Genomic DNA, 25236 nt, shown 5'->3' with positions numbered 1-25236 from the left:
ATTGATTAATTGTTTAGAAATAACACTTATTTTATATGAAATTTAAACATATTTAAATAGGCGTTTGAGTTTAAGCCTATTGCATATTATTACACTACAACCTATTAAAATATAGCCTATTCTGTCCTAAGTTCTCCCAATATTTTGAAAATCCTGATTCCTTGGGAATACATTTTAAGTGTACAAAATGAAATACGTTGCGTTTTTTGCAAAAATCGTGCGATAATTTTTTCTTAGAATCACGAACACAAAGTATGTACTCCAGTTTCCCCTCTAATGCTAGTACATTTAAAAAGCAACGAATTTTTTCTTAAAAGCTTAACAAAATGGCAACACTTTTCAATCAAATGATTTCAGCGCTTCGCTGCGGTTGAATACTTAACTACTAGTTAAATGTGATTTTATCATTTTCTGTTAATTTTATTGAATGTGTGAAGTTGTTTTTTTTTTCGGTTTGTTTTTGTTTGTTAGTTTTATTATAATTCTATAAAATGCTCGAATGCTTTTACTTTAAGGATACCGATTGATAATGTAAACAAAGTACGTTTTGTCTTAGCACCTCAGGTAAATAACTATTTTAATTTAAATATTTTAACACCTCTTAGCTTTGATTATTGCTAAATTCATATAAAATATACTTATATTCTTTACATTAACTCTCTAATAACCATCCTTTTAAACTAATGAAAAAATAAATATTTATAAGTGCTGCTGCTCATAATTACTTCAAAAAGGTTTTCTATAAATTATCAATGCATCTCACTTTTTTATTATTCATTAATAGTAAAATTTGTTACTTAACAGAAATAAACAGACCAGAGTAATCAAACATATAACAGAAACACTACATATTTGGGAAAAGTAATAATAATGTTTATGAATAATAGAAGGATAACAGACTTAAGATTAGAGACAAAGAAGTATAATTGTCCTGATTACGTCACAGTGAATAATCCAAAAGTGTTATTCACTCGTGTTTATGAATTAAGAGTCACATTTCTGGAAACTTTTGTTTAATCCAGGAGGGAAGAAAAAAATTAAGAAAAAACATTTCCCAGATAAAAATAACTTTCATTTATTGCGACTTGCTTTGGTCCATTTATTTCTTTAACTACGAAACAAATCTTAGGATACTTATAACAATTCAAAAATTTGCTTTCCTGTGAGTTAATAAATTCCCCAGAACCTGAAGTTATCTGGAATATTTCAGAAAAACTAAATGAAGACCTTTTAGAATACACTCATAACCCTCTTATGGCTTTTTACTTGCAATCTATAAACCTTACAGAAACATGTTCGATAAGTTGGCATAGAAAATTAAAGTTATTATAATTTCTGAGAAATAAATATTGAATCGTACTATGACCTATTTTGACTAGAATTTTCTTTTAAGAAATTAAAATACTAAGCAGACGAGAAATTTTTTAAAAAAATGGCTTACTGAAAATGAGCCGTAAAGAGATAAGATTCTTTCTTCAAGTTATAAATCTTTCAACTTTCAAGTTATAAATAATCTTAAACAAATAAGTCAGCCGTTATATAAACTATTTGATTGACATTATTTATAAGTACTGTATTTTAAAAATTAACGATAATGAAATATGTAGTATACACTTAAAATTTTTTCATTCATTATTATTAATGATTCCTAGCCTCGCTTTGCTAGGCAACAGATCACGCAGGAATCAAATTAGAGCAATGCAGCAATTAAATAAATTTTGATATATACGTTTCTGTGAATGGCCGAAATTGATGGTTGTTTTTTTTTTATTATTATTTCCAATGAGCTGCACAATCGGTCTTGCCGATGAGCAGACCTAGTGCGTTCTCCAGAGGTGGTATCCACTCTTTCAGGACCACCACAATGGGTGAGATACCGTTGGTCATGTTAATTTGGACGTCTAGTTTCTGTCACACTAGATGGCAGCACCGAGACTCTATTTGGATGCTAAAGTGCACTAGGAATTTAATTTTGCCGGAAATGCAAAGAGCCAATAAGGCACTCCAGGGATCTTTTACATGCCGCATAATCATACGACATGGCCGCTGAGGATTTTCTGCATCCCGAAAATCCGGTGTCTGGGCCGGGGATCGAACCCGCAGACTTGGGCTCAGAAGGCCGACGACAAACCAACTGCGCCACCCAGCCACAAAAAATTGATGGTTGTTGACTTCCGATGGTGAATGTTGACAATCACATAGTCGATTTGGTAAATGTCCGAAATATACACAAGATTTAGTTAAGTGCCAATCAATGCTTTTTTAAGGTAAAGTTCCTCTGCCCAGTATGCATTTAGCCTTACTCCGAAAACTTTTGTTTCTCCTAATCTATCTTCAGCAGATGCTAAAAAATCAAATAAATATCATAATATTAACGAATAAATTAATATCAAATCCGATATAACAAATATTTCGATCACTCACTAAAGTGACCATGTGATTGTTGACATTCACCGATGAATGTCGACATTCTCTTGATTTTGGTCATTCACTGTAACATATTTATTATAACGATACATTAAATATTTTTTTGCAGAATTTAATTTTGGATTTAGAACTTTTTGGTCATGCTAATAAAATAATGTTTAGAAAATTAATTAAAAAATTTAACAATGAGGAATTAAAACTTTTCAAATTGTAAACACTTCCTAAAGTGGATAATTAAAACTATTTCCTACATAGATTTTATCTGTTTACTTTTATTTGTATTCAATCAGCCAGTGAAATAGAACAGAAACTTAACTCAAAAATAAACTATGTATAAAATATATTCCTTCGATATCTTCTTTGGATATATTCTTTGGATATAAATTATCCTTATCTTAATATGTTAGATAATTTTTACTAAATTTATTATTGTTCATACAGAAGTTTCGGAAATAAAACCTATCTATTCAGAATTTATGAGCATATATTGCAATGTAGTTAAAATAATTCTTAGAAAATTTATTGAAAAATGCGACAATAAAGAATTTAGTACTAGTAAAAACTACCTAAAAGTAAAGAGCTAAACCCATTTCCTTAATTGACTTTATTTGAATATTTTATTAGTATCCAATCAAGTAGTGAAATGGAAAATCAAATTTATCATATATGTTCCAAGGGTAACATCTTAATATATTGGATATATTTTTTTACCAAATTTATTATTGATCATGCAAAAATTTAGAGAATAAAGCCTATTAATTAAGAATTTATGAGCTGCATTTTTTACCTTTACTTTTCTTCAATACTTTTATTAGCATTCAATTAAGCAGTGGAATGGAGGGAAAAATACGTAATCAAAAATGAATTATATATAAATGTATTCATTACAATTTTTCCAAGGGTAGGTAATATCTTAAGATATTAAAAAACTTCTTATAAAATTCATTATTAATAATATAGTTGGAAAATAATATATTTTAAAACGTAAAATTTATAAGCTTTTGTGGAAATGGAGGCAGAATAATGTTTAAGAAATTAATTTAATAATACATTTAATCGAATTGAAATATTGCCAATGATAGGATCCTCCTAAAACAAAAAATTAAAACTATTTCAAATTGAGATAATATTTTAATACTTTCATTGGCATTTAAGTTAGAAGGAGAACGAAAATGAAATCTTTATCAAACATAAATTATTTAAAAACATCTTCGGTATGTACTTAAAACAGAAACTTTTTTTTACTATCTATTTTTCTATTAAATAATTTTAAATATTTCTTTCGTAAAATTTAAGTGCTCTTTTTCTAAATTAATGAAAGCTAAAAACATTTTAAATTAAAGTGCAAAGTAAAAACTTAAAAGTTAATAAATGATACTATTTTTCATACAATTCCGTTACAAAATAAAGTTAATTTTAGCATTAAGATAAAATCGAAAACAAAGTTATTTGAAGTAATATATAGATACTTTTTTTTTATTTCATTTCTTGAATATTTTATTTCAAATTTATTTGTGCTTCTAATTTCAAATTTTCTACTGTAACGTCCCTTATTTTTATATATTTTTGTTTTGTTCTTTAAATTCAGATTATTTTGTTAGATTCGTTGTTATATTTCTCTTTATATATCATCAGTTTTTAAAATCCATTTATGGAGTTTTTATTGGTTACCGGAACGTTTCTAACAACTTATTTTTTTAAAAAAAATTTCATCTATTTTATAACTGTTGAAATTTATTTGATTCACTGTAACTACAAGGATAAATGTAATATTATGTACACCACTGAGAATATTTCACGTCTGGTCAGTGCAAGCCAGATGCGGATTCATATCGACCAGCCATCACCGGGGTTCGAACTCGGTTCACCTCATTGAAAAGCGAGATCTCGATCCACTGAGCCATCATGGCTCTGTGCTGTATTCTGATTTTATTGCCACCATCCTGCTATTGGTCAAAAAATAGTGGAGACTTAATCTAGAAACTGCGCAATAGGCTGTTGTGATAGAGCTCTTGCCTCGCAATAAGGTGACCTGTCATGAATAATTTATTTTTGTTCAATAGAATGGAATCAAACGCTATGTCCATTATCTTAATCAGGCAGTTTGAGCTGTGTCCAGAATAAAAAAGCTAATCAATCAACTCTTGAATCTCATGTAGAATATTCTCAATGAGATATTTCATATGCTTGCTTTAGACATTCAGAACTATTTTACGAGCATTAAAGACAAATAAGTATAGCATAGAGATTACTAGTTTCTCGAAATTCAACAACATTCTTGCTGAAACATGTTCTTAGAAGTGAAATTTATGTCATACAAAGAAATATTGATTTTGTAATTATAAACGAAAATGATGATATGTTCTACTCAATCCATCAGAAGTTCATATATGCAATCTTATCGGTTATTTCGCATATGATTACAGTTTCAATAGAATCATTTGCTATATAATAGTTATATAACGGTTTCAATAATATAAATAATATAACAGTTTCATTATTATAATCAATATAACACTTTCAATATTATAATCAATATAACAGTTTCAATATTGTAATCAATATAACACTTTCAATATTATCATTTTCGGGCCTGTATAACTTGGTTGGTAGGACGTTGGACTAGAGTTCGTGTGAACGAGAGTTCGAATGCGCCGGCCAAAGAATCCTCTTGCAATGAATGGTGTCTGGTGTACGTTAAATCTGTAGGATTCGCAAATCGGATTGCGTGTCCATGCGTTTTTCTTCAAGATAATTCACATTTTATACAACAGCAAGAAAAAAATAGTTTCTCAAAGTTTGACAACATTTTTGCTGAAACATGCTCTGACATGAAGCAAAATTTATTTCTGAAAAAGTCACTGTTGATTCGGCAATGATAACCAAAAATGAGGCGAAAGAAAAAACATCTTGTAGTACATCTTCTATGCAATCCATTAGACGAGGAAAGTTTTTGAAATAAGTAGGTGGTAAATTCTCTCTCGGTTTTTTTTCCCTATAAAAGTCTAATTTATTATTATAAGTAGTCAAAATCTTGTGCAAATGATAGCATAAAGAGCAATGCAGAAGAGCGAAAACCCCAGTACAGATATGAAAAACGTATGAAATCATCAAATACTCTAAAACTAGTACTACTTCGAATGCTGCTCTGGGTAATATAGTACTGATACCAAAAAACGCAACATTACTAAGTTCATAGTTGTCAAACGATTCGATATAAACGAAAATAATTGAAATTAATAGTGAAAAACTGTAAATAAATACCATTACAACGTCAAACAAACTCAGTTTATCGATATTTTCTGCTCCATAAAAATATTTCAGTTGCTGTATAGTGTTAACTATATTTCTTAAATGGCCCTGATACATAATAACAAGCATCCACATGAACGTGATTAGTATCAAACTTACAATATACGCCAAAAGGGGTTTAAAAATATCTGACTAACTATACATCAAACTTATATACATTAGTGAAGCATTAATCAAAATTATCATGAAATGTCTTGGAAAATTAATACATTTCGCACGTTTGGGAGATTTCAAATTGACTCCCAAGAAATACAATCCCATTTCCAATACTTTTCCAATTACTATATTACACATTATAACGTATTTTTCACAATTAGATCGTAATGGCCAGCTCACCTGTCAATTGAAACAACAAAAAAATCGCAAGCCATTAACTCGTAAATTTTATTCTAAAACTTAGCTTTTATTGAGCGAAGATTATTTGCGTTCTGCTTGAATTTACAACAAATTATAGTGATTATGACGTCTTTGCTTATTTTAAATTAAAGTACCACTCTCAGCAACATTTAATGCACTGTTCAATTGCTTTGTTAAAGTGCAATGATTGTAGTTTCCATTACCATAGTTACTTTAAATAACATATGTTTTATTTATTTACTGTCATTTGTATTTAATCAACCAGTGAAATAGAAAAGAAACTTAAATCAAAAATAAATTAGGTATAGGATATATTATTTAAATATTTTCAAGTGTATTATCTTAACACAATGGATATTTTTTATTACATTGATTATTGTTCATACAGTTTATGATTATTTGTTGTAATGTAGATAAAATACTTCTTAGAGAATTAATTTAAAAAATGCAACAATGAAGAATTTACACTTTTCATTAATAAAAACATCCTAAAATTGAGAGTTAAAAACACTTTCAGAATTTACTTTATTTGAATATTTTATTAGTAATCAATCAAGCAGAGAAATGGAAAAGAAATATGAATCAAAAATGAATTGTGTATAGATATATTCATTGCACATCTTTCAAGAATAATATCTTAATATATTAGATATTTGTTTCCAATTTTTTATTGATAGAACAGAATTCTGAAAAATAAAACATATTTATTTAGAGCATTTGTTGTAATGTATCTTAAATAATTCTTAGAAAATTAATTTAAAGCTGAACAACAAAGATATTAAACTTTCAGTTATTATCAATAGTTAAAATCATTTTTTAAACTTTTTTTCTTGAATACTTTTATTAGCATTCAATTAAGCAGTAAAATGGAGAAAGAAACGTTAATCAAAAATGAATTATATATAAATATACTCATTGCATATCTTCAAAGGGTAGGTAATACCTTAAGATATTAAAAAATGTCTTACAAAATTCATAATTAATAATATAGATAGCTGGAAAATAATATCTTTTCATATAGAATTTTAAAGCTTTTGTGTTAATGGAAGTAAAAATAATTTATGAAATTAATTTAATAATAATACATTTAAAGGAATTGAAATATTGCCAATGATAGGGTCTTCTTAAAACAAAAATAATAAAACCATTTTAAATTGAAGCAATATTTTAATACTTTCATTGGCATTTAAGTTAGAAAGGGAACGAAAACAAAATCTTAATCAAAAATAAATTATTTAAAAGCATCTTTGGTATGTGTTTAAAACAGAAATTTTTCTTACTTTCTATTTTTCTATTAAATAATTTTAAATATCTCATTCGTAAAATTTGAATGCTTCTTTTTTAAATTAATGAAAGGCTAACAAAATTTCATATTAAAATGCAAGGTAAAATCTAAGTTAATAAATTATACTGTTTTTCATACATTTCCGGAACAAAATATAGTTAATTTTTGCATTAAGGTAAAATTGAAAACACAAAATTATTTAAAGTAATATATAGATTTTTTTTTCATTGATTGAATACTTTTTTCAGATTTACTGATACATTTAATTTCAAATTTTCTACTTTAAAGTCTCCTATTTTTAGGCAATTTCGTTTTGTTCTTTAAACTCAGATAATTTTGTTACACACTTTTTTATATTTTCTCTTATATATTTCAGCAGTTTTGTGAATGTATTTATGAAGTTTTCAATATTTATCGAAACGTCTTAACTACTCATATGGAAAAAACATTTTCAACTATTTTTTAACAATTTAAATTTATTTAATTCACTGTAACTACAAGGATAAATTTAATTTTGTGTTCAGTGTTAGAAAAAACCAACCACTCTGAATAACTTTTCCTCTAATGATCGGATTTTCATTTTCTAAGACTCAATCTCAATGTTTCGAGTGGAGGACCTCAAATATGCTAAATAATAAGTGTTGACGATATTTTAAGTTACGAAATCAGACACAAAAACATACTTTCTCTGAATAAACATACAATTTTTTTGAATGATTTGGATTTCTGACCCAAAAAATATAGGGAGTAGCTACGGTCTGGGAAACATGATCAGGAGAACGATCCAAAATTTGGACCCCTTAGTATTAATTTTACTGTTTGCGTATTTCGTTATATCTCAAAAACTTTTTAAGCGAATTAAAAACATTTTGCACGCAATTATAAAATTCGTTTGTCCAAAGGTTGCTCGTTTGTCCATGCAAAAAATAATTTTTAGTAAATATTTATTATTTATTATTGATAAAATCTTAGATATTTCTTTTTGGAAATTTAATTTCACGGGAAATATTCAACCAATTTTAATCAAATTTTGTCCTTTAAAATTATATCCAAACTTTTAATCTTTCTCCTGACCAAACTATTGGGACCATGTTTCCCCGATTACTACTACCCCTATATTTTGGGGTCAGAAACTCAAATCTGTCATAAAAAAAGTATGTTTAATCAAAGAAAGTAATTTTTTTTGTTTGATTTTGTGACTTAAAATATCGTCTGGTACATAATTAATTTGTATACTTCAGGTCGCACTCTCGAACCATTAAGACTGAGTCCTATAACGTGAAGATCCGATACTAAAATCAAAAGTTATTTAGAGCTGTTTTTCTTGCACACTATATACATGCATTTTTATTCATTTTTAATTAATTTTTTTATTTATTTATATTTCGTATATATTTTTTAATTTTTAGTCAATTTTTTTTTCTCATTTATAATTTTTTTTTAAATCATTATTTAATTTTATTTTATTTATTTATCAAGGGAAATAAAATAAAAATTAAATGCACACAGGACCACGATATCACATAAATGTTGTGACTTTTACTATGGTACGAAATTTAACCGCAATACTTAATAACCAATCAATTTGTTACCAAATTGAAACATACACTTTTAATTAAATTACTTATACTATGATGAACTTAAATGCAATTAAATTTAACAGCTAATTATGATTAAATTTAACAACTTATGATTAAATTGAACAGTAAATTTTTATTTTTTAATAATTTATCGATGGGATTCAACTTGTAACCATCAAAACTTTTCAAATGAACAAATATAACAGAATTTCTAAATAACGAATGGTAATCGTAGAAAATACTGAATCGTCGAGTTCTATATTGCATCCAACATATATTATCCACTTTTATATAAAATGCGAAAAGCATTGAGGGAAAAAAGAATATTTTAAAAAAATGAAAATTATGCATTATGAAATCTTGTACTACGGAGTTCCTCAAAATTAATCCAATCTGCAATTTTAAAAAGATGTATATGATCGTAAATTGAGGGAAACATTTGATGGATAACAAACACAAGAAAGTATTGTTGGTACTACAAAATTCTTTATGGGAAATGCAATTCGACTCCAGTCCAATCTCAAAAAACCACAAAATTTCTTCAAAAAACCACAAAACATGCTTTCGAGTAAAACTTTTATTTGTTCAAACATCTTTTTCGAATGCATAACTCACGAACATTCTTCTTCTTCAATCAGCATGACAGCATTGTGCAGGCCAGAGCCGTAGCAACTTGTCGGCTCGATCAGAAGCTAGGTTTCTCCATTTATTGATTCCTATGACTTCGATATCTTTTACTGCAGAATCAATCCATTTGATGTTCGGTCTCCTGCGGTTGCCATTGAACTTTCCAAAAGTCAGCTTCTTAACTGGGTCACCATCATCTCTTCTATAGGGGTCACCCAGCCATCTTATTCTACGGGATTTAATAATTAAAATTGTGTTTGGTTGCTAAAATTTTCAATTTAAGCAACTTACGAACATACCTATTGTTAAACTATGAATAAATAATAATAATAACAATATAACTACGTCAAAATTTTATTTTAAGAATAAATTAGAAATGTTGCATTATAAATAACAAATAAAAACTGCTATTAATAGGAAAATATTAAGCAAGAATCATAACACAGGGGAACAAATTTTTTGTTGCATTTTTACAAATCCTTGATCTTCGTCCATGATTCAAATCTGAAGCTGCAGATTATTTTAAAAAGGACATCCTTAGTCTAAATTACGACGAAATGCAAATGTTTAAATTATATTTACGTCTAAACGCTGTCTTATATTTATGTCTTATGTTTAAAAACGCTGTACAAATCAGGGGAAGCCGTGATGGTTCAGGGGATAGAGCGTTCGCTTTCTAATGAGATGAACCAGACTCCAATCCCAGCGATGGTTGATCGATACCAATTCTACATCTCGCTTGCATTAACCACAGTGCTGAGGTAAAATATCCTCAGTGGTAGAAGGATCATGAGTTAGAGCTCTCTCCCAGTCAGGTTACCTGTAAATGTTACGACAAATTTCTGGAAGAGTTAAAGCATATCATCAGAATTATAACTGCATAGGAACCTATTCCCGGAAATGTCATCGCATGCGCTTAGAACAGCTTTTCTATTACGACCTGTTCAAAAGCACACGAAGATTGAGTTCGTAATAAGGAAATAATAAACAAAAAATAGCCTAAAAATACCATTTTTTAAAAAATTTTGCTTAGAAATAGAAACCTGATGCAGATTTGAATTTAACGAACGTGTCTAAGATCTGTTAAAAAATCTAATGCATCAGAAAACAAAAGTAATTTTCCTCGGTGTAATTGATGCAGAGCATTATTATTAACAAAGAAGTACTATTATAATAAGTATTAAGGTATATCATCAAGTGTATGCATTATTGAGATATATCATCAAGTGTTTATGTACCCCGGGCATGTCACGAAATATAATTTTAGTGCCCTGATCAAGGTCCTCCAGCTTGCAACGTAACATGTATTACCCAAATAGCAGTGTAAGGTTCATTTTAATGTCAACCTTTGTAATAGTAAAAATAACCATATATATTTTTAAGATCCGTAATAACTTTTTAAAAATAACTATTTACTTTTAAAGTCCTTTCGGAAAATTTATTTAAAAATTAATGTAATAAAATGTATCAAGCTATTTATGCAAATGGATTTCGTGGAGGACTTTTTGATGGAACTAACCACCATATCCGTTACATGGAGAAGAAAACGCCAAAACCTCCCATGGTTAACCTGGCAGCAAATTGACTCTAACCCATGATCTGTCTACCACTGAGGATATTTTACGTCAGCACTGTTGTGGGTGCAAGAAGAATGAGGACTCGTATCGACCAGCCATCGCTGGGATTCGAACCCGGTTCACCTCATTGGAAACGAACGCTCTATCCTCCGAGCCACCACGACTATGTGCTCTGCTATTGGTCAAATAGTTGTGGAGACTTTACTTAGATACTACGCAATAGGCCGCTCGCCTTGCAATAAGATGACCCGTCATGAGTGTAATTTTATAAGAGAAGTTTGAAAAACAGAATGAAACGCTATGTCAATTATCTTAATCAGGCAGTTAAGCTGTGTCCAGATTAAAAAAGCTCATCGAGTAACTCTTGAATCTCATGTAGAATATTCTCAATAAGATATTTCATATGCTTGCTTTAGACATTCAGCTCTATTTTGCGAGCAATAAAGACAAATAAGTACAGCATAGAGATTACTAGTTTCTCGAAATTCAACAATAACATTCTTGCTGAAACAGGTTCTTAGAAGCAGAATTTATTTCATAAAAAAATTAAGTATTGATTTTGTGATTATAAACGAAAATGATTACATGTTCTACACTTTATTCAGAAGAACATATATGCCATCTTGATGGTTGTTTCGCCTATGATTACAGTTTCAATAGTATCATTTGCTATATAATGGTTATATGATGGTTTCAATATTATAAGTAATGTAACAGTTTCAATATTATAATCAATATAACAGTTTTAATATTCTAATCAATGTAGTAGTTTCAATATTATAATCATATAACAGTTTCAATATTATAATCAATATAGCAGTTTCGTTATTATCCTTTTTGGGCAGGGATAGCTTGGTTGGTAGGACATTGGACCCGTGTTCATGGAAACGGGAGTTCGAATGCGCTGGCAGAAGAATCTTCGTGTAATAAATGGTGACTGGTTGCACGTTGAATCTATCGGGTGCGCAAATTTCTCCAAGTTCTCATAAGAAATCAATACCTCTGAGAGTATGGAATTGGAGATTGATCTTTCGCTGGTTCAGGTCAAAATTATGATCTGTGGATGAATGAATGGATCCATGATTGAGTCCTCCCTATAGAATGGACTGCGATTGAAGTAGTTTTCTTGGCCATAGATTCGCCTCAGATGAAAACAAGAAACTCACTATCTGCCTTAAAAATTCGCTTGATTTCAATCAGGCTTGCTGGCATTGGCAAGTGTCATAAGTAACAACATAACATGCTATCAATTTCTAAATTATTAATCAAAAACTCAGAATCCTTATAAAAATTAACAAAAGGGAGCCTTTTGGGATATAAATCGCTTACTATATGTTACCGTAGATAAGAAGTCTGTTAAATATCAATTTTGAAAATTTTCTAAATCTAACATAAGATTTTCTTCATTTTCAATATTTGCATATAGTACACCGTGTCCGTGCGTTTTTTTTTTCAAGATAATTCATATTTTATACAACTGTAAAGAAAAAAATAGTTTCTCAATTTGACAACATTCTTGCTGAAGCAAATCTGACACGAAGCAAAATTTATTTCAAAACGAAGTTAAACGTAGTTGATCCTGCAACTGAATACAAAAAGGATAACTTCTACTACGCAATCCATCATAAAGACATTGTATATGCAATCGTGACTGGTTAGTTTGCACATGATAACTTTTCCAATATTATATTTTTTTAAGTTCTTTTTAAATCAAAGACTAAAAAGCGATACAACAATAAATAATATCGAACCTCTTGTGAAATAAAAATTTTCCTAAGCAGCAAAAGTAAATACAAGGTCTTTTTTAATATCATTTTTAAAAACTTGCTAAATCTAACATAAGATGTTGGCTCTTTTGAAATATTTCTGAATACCTCGGTGTACATGCATTTCTCTTCAAGAGAATCCATACTTTATCCAGCATCAATAAAGATAAATAAAATCATCGGATGGACATCTCTGCAATCCTTGAATTTACATTTTACGTTGTAATAGAATCACTCTTTAAATTAAAAATCAAGAGGCTGTACGTCAATATAGACCCAAAAATTGACAAAATAGAACCTCTTGTGAAATCTATTGTCTCCCAAGCAGAGAGAATTACACGGGGTCTGCTTAAAATCATTTCAACATAATGAATTGTTGTTGAATTCAGCATGAGATGTTCTCTTTTGGATATATCCATGTACTTGTGTGTAGACATTATGCATTTTTCCAAGAGAGAATTTACATTTGATCCGGCGACAATAAACACAAATAAATACACAACAGAGAAAATTATTTTCTCAAAATTTGACAACCATCTTACTAAAATATCTTCTGACACGAAGGCAAAATTTATTTCTGAAAAAGTCACTGTTGATTCCGCAATGATAAACAAAAACGAGGATAAAGAGAAAACATCTTGTACATCTTCAATGCAATCCATTAGACGAAGAAAGTTTCTGAAATAAATGGGTGCTAAATTCTCACTCGGTTTTTTTTCTCTGTGAGCTAATTTATTTTTATAAGTATTCAAAATCTTGTGCAAATGATAGCATAAAGAGCAATACAGAAGAGCGAAAACTCCGGTACAGATATGAAAAACGTATGAAGTCATCAAATACTCTAAAACTAGTACTGTTTTCAATGCTGCTCTGGGTAATATAGTACTGATACCGAAAAACGCAACGTTACTAAGTTCATAGTCGTCTAAAGAATCGACGTAAGCTAAAATAATTGAAATTAATAATGAAAAGCTGTAAATAAATACTATTACAACGTCAAACAAACTCAGTTTATCGATATTTTCTGATTTATAAAAAGATTTCAGTTTGTGTATAGTGTTCACTATATTTCTTAAATGGCCCTGATACTTAATAACAAGCATCCACATGAACGTGATTAGTATCAAACTTACAATATACGCCAAGAGGGGTTTAAAAACATCTGGATACTTGTACATGAAACTTAAATACATAAGTGAGACATTAATCAAAATTATCATGAAATGTATCGGAAAATTAAAACATTTTTCACGTTTGGGAGATTTTAAATTGACTCCCAAGGAATACAATCCCATTTTCAATACTTTTCCTATTATATTAGACATTTTCGTTTAGTTTTAAAAATTAGATCGTTATGGCTATCTCATCTGTCAATTGAAACAGAAAAAACGTAAACCATTGTATCGTAAATTTTATTCTAAAACCTAGATAGAACCTGAACGAAGATTATTTGCGTTCTGGCTTGAATTTGCAACAAATTATGCTGATTATGACGTCTTTGCTTATTTTAAATTAAAGCTACCACTCTCAGCAACATTTAATGCACTGTTCAATTGCTTCATTAAAGTACAATGATTGTAGCTTTCATTACCATAGTTACTTTAAATAAAGTCATGGAGACTTAATGTTTCAGTTAGCAACAAAACAACTCCATTGCTTTGCGTGATACAAATAATTGAAATAGCATAAGTATATAATTCTTCAAAGTACATGTGAGTAATAATACTCTACATTATGAAAACTCTTTTTTCAACTATAGTTGTAAATAAATGCAAAATTTCAGCTCATAAATAATTATGAAGTATTAAACTTTCTGATTTAGTCGAAATAAAATATTAAAAGGTTTAAGATGAATTTTATTTTATAAAGTGATGAACAGTTATAGACAATTTATTTTTATTCCATTAACATCCAAATTTGATTGAGAAAATGTGTTTCTTTACTTTATTACCCAGTGGAATATTTTTTTGTTTTGATTTACATGGTATTTTTTTATCAAATGTTAGATACTTTCGTACCGCTGATTTCGAATCTGCAATCGATTTCTCACTCCAATCTACAGCTTTTTTATCACACTTTTAGTCTATTTTTGTCGAAATGTGCACATTTAAGAACGTTATATATAAAAAAGGATTGTATAAATGTTAAGACAAACTTCTGGGCAAATTATAGCTCATCATCAAGATTAAAATTGCAAAAGAACCAATGTCCGGAAAAATGTGGCCACATGCCGGTACGACCGTTTTACTATTAGTAACTGCTTCCAAACAGGTCATAACATGAAAAAGCCTGTAATCGTCCCCGATGACAATTTCGTCATAGGTCCCTATTCAATTTTCTTAAATCCTCAAAAATTTATTGCAATATTTGCGCGATCCCCTGTCATATATAACTTTTTTAAACTTGTACATTTTGATAAAAAGTAAACTAAATTTATAAGAAATCAATCTTTGAAAAAGCTCATTTGTTGAAAAGTTTGTAAAAAAGCAGTACATGCTAATTTGCATTTTTTGCAGCAGAATGAGTAAACATTTCAAGAAGAATGCATGATTTTAAGCTACGTAATACTGTTTAATTTATTTTTTTAATTGCAAAATACAAAAGCTTACCAAGATATGAAAGCTTTGTTGTTTCTGCGGAATAAAGTCTGTTAATCGAACAGCATTTTTCTGCAACAAATTGAATAAGCGTTTAAAAAAAGGTGACAGATTTTTTTGGAGCATAATACCGTTTAATTTACTTTTATATTTAGAAATACAAAAACTTGCCATTATATGAACTCTTCATTATTTCTGCGGAATACAGTTTTTGAACAACAGTCTGAAATTTTTTAAAACTAGAATGCATCTCTTCAGTTTGTTCGTATTCTCTACAAACAGAAAAAGTGTCCAAAGGGTCATAAACATATTTCCGTATTAAACATGTGTTGCCTGCATGAAAACAAAATTTATCGTTTAAAAAGTCTCTGTAACCATAAAGAAAAATAGGGAAAGAAAACTTCCTGAATGTCTTCTATACAATTTACCAGATGGAACTCTCGACAATCTTCGAACTCGCATTTTGCGTTTCAATAAAATCATTATTTAAATTAAAAATCAAGAGGCTGTACGTTAGAATCGACACAAAGATAGACAAAATAGAACCTCCTGTGAAATAAATTGTCTCCCAAGCAGAGAGAGTAACACGGGGTCTGTTTAAAATCATTTCAACATAATGAATTGTTGTTGAATCCAACATTATATGTTTTCTTTTGGATATTTCCATGTACTTGTTCGTAGAAATTGTGCATTTTTCCTCAAGAGAATTTACACTTGATCCGGCGACAATAAACACAAATAAATACACAACAGAGAAAATTATATTCTCAAACTTTGACACCTATCTTACTAAAACATCTTCCGACAAGAAGGCAAAATTTATTTCTGAAAAGGTCACTGTTGATTCTGCAATGATAAACAAAAATGAGGACAAATAAAAAACATCTTGAATGTCTTCAATGCAATCCATTAGACAAGGAAAGTTTTTGAAATAAGTGGGTGGTATATTCTCTCTAGGTCTTTTTTTTCCTATAAAAGTCTAATTTATTATTATAAGTAGTCAAAATCATGTGCAAATGATAGCATAAAGATCAATACAGAAGAGCGAAAACTCCAGTACAAATATGAAAAACGTATGAAATCATCAAATTCTGTAAGACTAGAACTATTTCCAAAGCTGCTCTGGGTAATTTGGTACTGATACCGAAAAACGAAACATTACAAAGTTCATAGTTGCCTAACGAATCGATGTAAACGAAAACAACTGAAATTAATATTGAAAAGCTGTAAATAAATACCATTACAAAGTCAGACAAATTCAGATTATAGATATTTTCTGCTTCATAAAAAGATTTCAGTTTCTGTATAGTGTTCACTATGTTTCTTAAATGGCCCTGATACATAATAACAAGCATCCACATGAACGTGATTAGTATCAAACTTACAATATACGCCAAAAGGGGTTTAAAAATATCTGACTAACTATACATCAAACTTATATACATTAGTGAAGCATTAATCAAAATTATCATGAAATGTCTTGGAAAATTAATACATTTCGCACGTTTGGGAGATTTCAAATTGACTCCCAAGAAATACAATCCCATTTCCAATACTTTTCCAATTACTATATTACACATTATAACGTATTTTTCACAATTAGATCGTAATGGCCAGCTCACCTGTCAATTGAAACAACAAAAAAATCGCAAGCCATTAACTCGTAAATTTTATTCTAAAACTTAGCTTTTATTGAGCGAAGATTATTTGCGTTCTGCTTGAATTTACAACAAATTATAGTGATTATGACGTCTTTGCTTATTTTAAATTAAAGTACCACTCTCAGCAACATTTAATGCACTGTTCAATTGCTTTGTTAAAGTGCAATGATTGTAGTTTCCATTACCATAGTTACTTTAAATAACATATGTTTTATTTATTTACTGTCATTTGTATTTAATCAACCAGTGAAATAGAAAAGAAACTTAAATCAAAAATAAATTAGGTATAGGATATATTATTTAAATATTTTCAAGTGTATTATCTTAACACAATGGATATTTTTTATTACATTGATTATTGTTCATACAGTTTATGATTATTTGTTGTAATGTAGATAAAATACTTCTTAGAGAATTAATTTAAAAAATGCAACAATGAAGAATTTACACTTTTCATTAATAAAAACATCCTAAAATTGAGAGTTAAAAACACTTTCAGAATTTACTTTATTTGAATATTTTATTAGTAATCAATCAAGCAGAGAAATGGAAAAGAAATATGAATCAAAAATGAATTGTGTATAGATATATTCATTGCACATCTTTCAAGAATAATATCTTAATATATTAGATATTTGTTTCCAATTTTTTATTGATAGAACAGAATTCTGAAAAATAAAACATATTTATTTAGAGCATTTGTTGTAATGTATCTTAAATAATTCTTAGAAAATTAATTTAAAGCTGAACAACAAAGATATTAAACTTTCAGTTATTATCAATAGTTAAAATCATTTTTTAAACTTTTTTTCTTGAATACTTTTATTAGCATTCAATTAAGCAGTAAAATGGAGAAAGAAACGTTAATCAAAAATGAATTATATATAAATATACTCATTGCATATCTTCAAAGGGTAGGTAATACCTTAAGATATTAAAAAATGTCTTACAAAATTCATAATTAATAATATAGATAGCTGGAAAATAATATCTTTTCATATAGAATTTTAAAGCTTTTGTGTTAATGGAAGTAAAAATAATTTATGAAATTAATTTAATAATAATACATTTAAAGGAATTGAAATATTGCCAATGATAGGGTCTTCTTAAAACAAAAATAATAAAACCATTTTAAATTGAAGCAATATTTTAATACTTTCATTGGCATTTAAGTTAGAAAGGGAACGAAAACAAAATCTTAATCAAAAATAAATTATTTAAAAGCATCTTTGGTATGTGTTTAAAACAGAAATTTTTCTTACTTTCTATTTTTCTATTAAATAATTTTAAATATCTCATTCGTAAAATTTGAATGCTTCTTTTTTAAATTAATGAAAGGCTAACAAAATTTCATATTAAAATGCAAGGTAAAATCTAAGTTAATAAATTATACTGTTTTTCATACATTTCCGGAACAAAATATAGTTAATTTTTGCATTAAGGTAAAATTGAAAACACAAAATTATTTAAAGTAATATATAGATTTTTTTTTCATTGATTGAATACTTTTTTCAGATTTACTGATACATTTGATTTCAAATTTTCTACTTTAAAGTCTCCTATTTTTTTCAATTTTGTTTTGTTCCTTAAACTCAGATTATTTTGTTACATCCTTTTTTATATTTTCTCTTGCATATTTCAGCAGTTTTGTAAATGCATTTATGAAGTTTTCAATATTTATCGAAACGTCTCAAACGACTCATTTTTAAAGAATATTTTAAACTATTTTTTAACTATTGAAATTTATATAATTCACTATAACTTCAAATATAACTGTAATTTTATGTTCAGTGCTAAAAGAAATCGAACCATCCTGAATAACTTTTCATCTAATGATCGGATTTTCACGTTCTGAGACTCAATCTTAATGCTTCGAATGGATGACCTCAAATATGCTAATTAATAAGTGTTGGTGATATTTTAAGTTACGAAATCAGACGCAAAAACATACTTTCTCTGAATAAACATAAAATTTTTTCGAATGATTTGGATTTCTAAACCCAAAAATATAGGGAGTAGCCACGGTCTGGGAAACATGATCAGGAGAACGATCCAAAATTTGGATCCCTTAGTATTAATTTTACTGTTTGCGTATTTCGCTATATCTCAAAAACTTCTTAAGCGAATTAAAAACATTTTGCACGCAATTATAAAATTCGTTTGTCCAAAGGTTGCTCAGTTGTCCATGCAAAAAATATTTTTCAATAAATATTTATTATTTATTATTAATCAAATCTTAAATATTTCTTTTTGGAAATTTAATTTCTCTGGAAATATTCAACCAATTTTAATCAAATTTTGTATTTTGCCCTTTAAAATTATATCCAAACTTTTAATCTTTCTCCTGACCAAACTATTGGGACCATGTTTCCCAGATTACTACCAGATTACCAAATCTGTCGTAAAAAAGGTATGTTTAATCAAAGAAAGTACTTTTTTTTTTGTTTGATTTTGTGACTTAAAATATCGTCTGGTACATTATTAATTAGTATATTTTAGGTCACACTCTCGAACCATTAAGACAGTCCTACAACGTGAAAATCCGATACTGAAATCAAAAGCTATTTAGAGCTGTTTTTCTTGCACACTGTATACATGTATATATTTTATGCATTTTTAATTAATTTTTTTATTTATTTATATTTCTTATATATTTTTAAATTTTTAGTCAATTTTTTTTTCATTTATCATTATTTAATTTTATTTTATTTATTTATCAAAGGAAATAAAATAAAAAAGGAAATGCGCACAGCACCACGATATCACATAAATGTTGTGACTTTTACTACGGTACGAAATTTAACCGCAATACTTAATAACCAATCAATTTGTTACCAAATTGAAACATACACTTTTAATTAAATTACTTATACTATAATGAACTTAAATGTAATTAAAATTAACAGCTGTTTATGATTAAATTTAACAGCTTATTAATTGAACAGTAAATTTTTATTTTTTAATAATCTATCGATGGGATTCAGCTTGTAACCATCAAATGAACAAATATAATAGAATTTCTAAATAACGAATGGTAATCGTAGAAAATACTGAATCGTCGAGTTCTGCATTGCATCCAACATATATTATCCACTTTTATATAAAATGCGAAAAGCATTGTGGGAAAAAAAGAATATTTTTAAAAAAATGAAAATTATGCATTATGAAATTTTGTACTATGTAGTTCCTCAAAATTAATCCAATCTGCAATTTTAAAAAGATGTATATGATTCTAAATTGAGGGAAAGATTTGATGGATAACGAACACAAGAAAGTATTGTTGGTACTACAAAATTCTTTATGGGAAATGCAATTCGACTCCAGTCCAATCTCAAAAAACCACAAAATTTCTTCAAAAAACCACAGAACATGCTTTCGAGTAAAACTTTTATTTGTTCAAACATCTTTTTCGAATGCATAACTCACGAACATTCTTCTTCTTCAATCAGCATGACAGCATTTTACAGGCCAGAGCCGTAGCAACTTGTCAGCTCGATCAGAAGCTAGGTTTCTCCATTTATTGATTTCTATGACTTCGATATCTTTTACTGCAGAATCAATCCATTTGATGTTCGGTCTCTTGCGGTTGCCACTGAACTTTCCAAAAGTCAGCTTCTTAACTGGGTCACCATCATCTCTTCTATAGGTGTCACCCAGCCATCTTATTCTACAGGATTTAATAATTAAAATTGTGTTTGGTTGATGAAATGTTCAATTTAAGTAACTTACGAACATACCTACTGTTAAACTATGAATAAATAATAATAATAATAATAGCAATATAGCTACGTCAAAATTTTATTATTTCATTATAAATAACAAATAAAAACTGCTATTAATAGGAAAATATTAAGCAAGAATCATAACACAGGGGAACAAATTTTTTGTTGCATTTTTACAAATCCTTGATCTTCGTCCATGATTCGAGTCTGAAGCTGCAGATTATTTCAAAAAAGACATCCTTAGTCTAAATTATGACGAAATGCAAATGTTTAAATTATATTTATGTCTAAACGTTGTCTTATATTTATGTCTTATGTTTTAAAACGCTGTACAAATCAGGGGAAGCCGTGATGGTTCAGGGGATAGAGCGTTCGCTTTCTAATGAGATGAACCAGATTCCAATCCCAGCGATGGTTGGTCGATACCAATTCTACATCTCGCTTGCATTAACCACAGTGGTGAGGTAAAATATTCTCAGTGGTAGAAGGATCATGAGTTAGAGCTCTCTCCCAGTCATGTTACTTGTAAATGTTATGACAAATTTCTGGAAGAGTTAAAGCATATCATCAGAATTATAACTGCATAGGAACCTATGCCCGGTGTAAAGTTTAAAAATATTAAAGAATTTATAAAAGCAGACGATTGTAAAGTCTAAAAATATTAAAGAAATAATGGGTTTGCAAAATCATAATTAAAATAAAGTAAACGCATAAAGAGATAAACTTAAAATAAAAGCAGACGATTAAATTAGAAGTCAATATTTAGAACGACAGAGTTGTTGATTCTTTTTAGATTAGTTTTATTGTGGAATTTGAGTTTCCTTATATCCCGTTACGGGTTTTATAGTTGTTTATGATGTTTTCACTATCCCGTTACAGGTATTGCATATTTCTTAATGTTTGTGTTTGTTAATAAAAGTTTTTATTTAAAAGAAAAACTGAATAGTTCTTGATATAGCTTATGATACGTTACAGCTATATTTAATTGGTGGCAGCGTCGGGATCGATTTACCATTTGATTTAAAGGAATTGTGTTCCAAATATTATTCCTTATGGCTTTCTTGGGACGAGCAAAAAAGTGCGATTTGGTAGAATTATGCAAGGAATTGGGCGAAACTATTATTGAAAATGTTACAGTATGTGAGTTGATAAATCTTATAAAAAAATCTGAAAATTACGAAGTGAATCTAGTTAAAGAAATATTAGAAGCAATTAAAGAAAATCGTATCGAAAAAGAAGAAAAAGAAGAAAGAAAACGCCAAGAAGAAAAAGAAGAAAGAAAACGCCAAGAAGAAAAAGAAGAAAGAAAACGCCAAGAAGAAGAGGAAGAAAAACTACGCCAAGAACGGCAAAAACAAGAAGAACGCCAATTTGAACTCGAGAAATTAAGGCTTAGTGCCCAATTAAGTGGCCCTTCAAATCAAAATATTGGCACTACTCTGCGGAATAAGTTAGATATTCATAAGTTAATGCAGAATTTTGATCCTAAGGAAGATGAAATCAGTCTTTATTTAGTAATTTTTGAGCGTCAAGCAAAACGAGCAGAAATACCAAAAGAAGAGTGGGTTACTCATTTATTATCTTTTCTTTCACCTGACATAACAAAATTAATAGCAAGAGAATCTGAAGAACAAACGTACAACTATGATCATGTTAAGGAAATTTTAATGAAGAGGTTTAAGCTAAGTCCAGAAAAATTTAGGATCAAATTTATTCAGCACCAAAAGAAGTTCGATAATAGTTGGAAAGATTTCGTTTTTGAATTAAGGAACTATTTAAACGAATGGGTTCAAGGATTGGAAGTAAAAGATTTTGAAACCTTGCTGGATCTAATGGTTACTGATCAAACTAAACGAAGAGTTCCCAATGAAGTGCGTGATCATTTTATAGACACTTGGTCAAAAATAACTTCATCTACAAAGCTGGCAGAAATACTTGACGAGTACGAGAATGTACGTGGAAGTCGCAAACGAATTGACTTGCAGGTAAATTCTGAAAATCTGAGATTCAATTGGCGAGAAGAAAATGCCACACGGAAAAATTCACAGGGAGCTGCTTCAAAGAATAGCCGAAATGAAGAAAATAAAAGAAAATATGAGTACAAGCAAGCAATTTATGATCAATTTGATAGACGTACGCCTTTAAAATGTTACGAATGTGGATCTACTAATCACTTACGATCTCAGTGCCCGAAGCTTAAGTGCCAAAAGCCACCCGCTCAAGTTAATCGAATCGGAGCAGGACACGAAGAAGACAAATTACTAACTCCGTACACTCTTATGGCGAAAGTAAATGGAATTAGGATGCCAGTTCTTCGAGATTCAGGTGCAACTATTGATATCATATGCAGAAAATATGTGACTCCAGATATGTTTACTGGCGAAACTGTGTGGGTACAACAACCATTAGATGAAGGCCCAACTTGTTTACCATTAGCAAAAGTTTCGTTATCTGGTCAGTTTGGCAACATTGTAACCAAAGCGGCTGTGGTTAGAAGTGAGTTGGATAAAGGTCGATATCTCCTTGGGAATAGAACAGCGTCTAGATTGCCAAATCTGCAAATGACGCCAATGCAAATTTCAGAGTTAAACGCAGTTAGTACCAGATCGCACGCTCGTTTAAAAGCAGAAAATGAAGAATATGAGCAACAAAATTCGAACGATACCGAAAACTCTTCCGAACAAGATAATAAAAATCAGGAAATTATTTTAGATGAGAAAGATGACGAGCCAGTTTTAGAAACGGATGCCGTCAGTTCAGAAATGGAAGAGATATTACCAACTCTAAATGCCAACTCTGATGAACTTTCTTTAATACAGGTAGATCACGATGAATTCGTTAAAGCTCAACAGGAAAGTGCCGAGTTAAAATCAGTTTTTAAAACTGTGGAAGAAGTTATTCAGAATCAAAACAGTAAACATCGCTATCTGGTTGAAAGAAAACTTCTTTTTAAATGCCAAGAAGGACGATTAGGAGAAGAAAAAAAACTTTTAGTTATACCTGACAAATTTAGAAGCCGAATTTTAAAGTTATGTCATGAAAGTACTTCCGGACACCTTGGTGTAACCAAATCCAAAGATAGATTGGCGCGATATTATTTTTGGCCAAAATGCTATAAAGAGATGGAAGAATTCGTACGAACCTGCGATAGTTGTCAAAAAGCGGGGAAACCAAATGATAAAAAAAGGCTCCTTTAAAAATTGTACCGGTCATACAGGAAATATTCTCAAAACTAAACGTTGATGCAGTTGGTCCTCTTCCCACCACGCCAAGTGGAAAAAGATACTTGATTACAGCCATTTGTATGTCGTCAAAATATCCAGAAGCAATCCCAGTGAATGATATAGGATCTGTGTCGGTGACTGATGCCCTACTTAATATTTTTTGTAGAACTGGTTTCCCACGAGAAGTCCAATGTGATCAAGGAACTTCTTTTATGAGCATGCTAACAACTGAGTTTTTTGATCGATTTGGCATAAAGGTTCGGCATAGTTCCGTTCATCACCCACAGTCGAATCCCGTAGAAAGATTTCATAGAACTATCAAGCGGATTTTACGGGTACTTTGTTTGGAGTCTAGTTCTGACTGGGAGAAGTTTTTACCATTTGCCCTTTTGGCTTTGAGAACTATAACACATGAAAGTACAGGATTTTCGCCAGCAGAGTTAGTACACGGAAAAAATTTGCGTACTCCTGAAACTTTGTTGTATGAACAGTGAACCAAAAGAGAAATAGACGAATCTCCTGCGACGGAATACGTTTTTCACCTAATAAACCGTTTAAAAAGATGCCAAGAAATTGCAGTTAACAAGATGGAAGATGCAGCGTTAAAAAGGAAATCGTATTACGATAAAAATAGTATTAGGAGAGAGTTTAGTGCCGGAGATTTGGTTCTTGTTTTGGCTACATCTAGAGCTAATAAATTGTCTGCTCAATGGATTGGGCCGGGGAAGATAGAAAGCAAAATGTCTGAAACTAATTATTTAGTGAATATTCCAGGAAAAAGAGAGAGTTCACAGATTTATCACGTAAATATGCTTAAACCATATTATAAACGGCCTGCAATAATTAATTTTCTATTATGTGCAGAAAACGATTCTTCATCTTTAGAACAAGATATTGACTTTCCACAAGTGTATATTTCACCAGATGAATTTGATGTATCTGAAATGATTAAAGACAGTCACCTAGATAATCGCCTTAACGGACATGAAATCAACCAATTGAGGAATATTTTAAGAAGATATTCGAAAAGTTTTTCAAATAACCCAGGAAAAACTAACTTAATTGAGCATGACATTCAACTTAGTACAAATAAGCCAATTA

The 25236-nt window shown here is 29.4% G+C and overlaps 1 protein-coding gene across 1 annotated transcript; it reads left to right on the top strand.

Moving 5' to 3' along the window:
* The first annotated feature begins 22380 nt into the window (after positions 1 to 22380).
* Positions 22381 to 24108, top strand: LOC147805741 (uncharacterized). The gene has a single exon (XM_087149406.1). It carries the CDS (start codon positions 22381 to 22383, stop codon positions 24106 to 24108), a length of 1728 nt encoding a protein of 575 aa, XP_087005532.1.
* Positions 24109 to 25236: the final 1128 nt, after the last annotated feature.

The sequence above is a fragment of the Parasteatoda tepidariorum genome, chromosome 8 (assembly GCF_982258835.1).
Source record: "Parasteatoda tepidariorum strain Cologne lab strain chromosome 8, Ptep-v5.0, whole genome shotgun sequence".
Taxonomy (NCBI): domain Eukaryota; kingdom Metazoa; phylum Arthropoda; class Arachnida; order Araneae; family Theridiidae; genus Parasteatoda; species Parasteatoda tepidariorum.
Note: the sequence above shows the minus strand (reverse complement) of the source record. Positions and strands in the feature narration are given on the sequence as shown.

Bases quoted from the DNA above. Each gene is read 5' to 3' on its own strand.
- LOC147805741 (XM_087149406.1), top strand. From the start codon at position 22,381: ATGCAGAATTTTGATCCTAAGGAAGATGAAATCAGTCTTTATTTAGTA.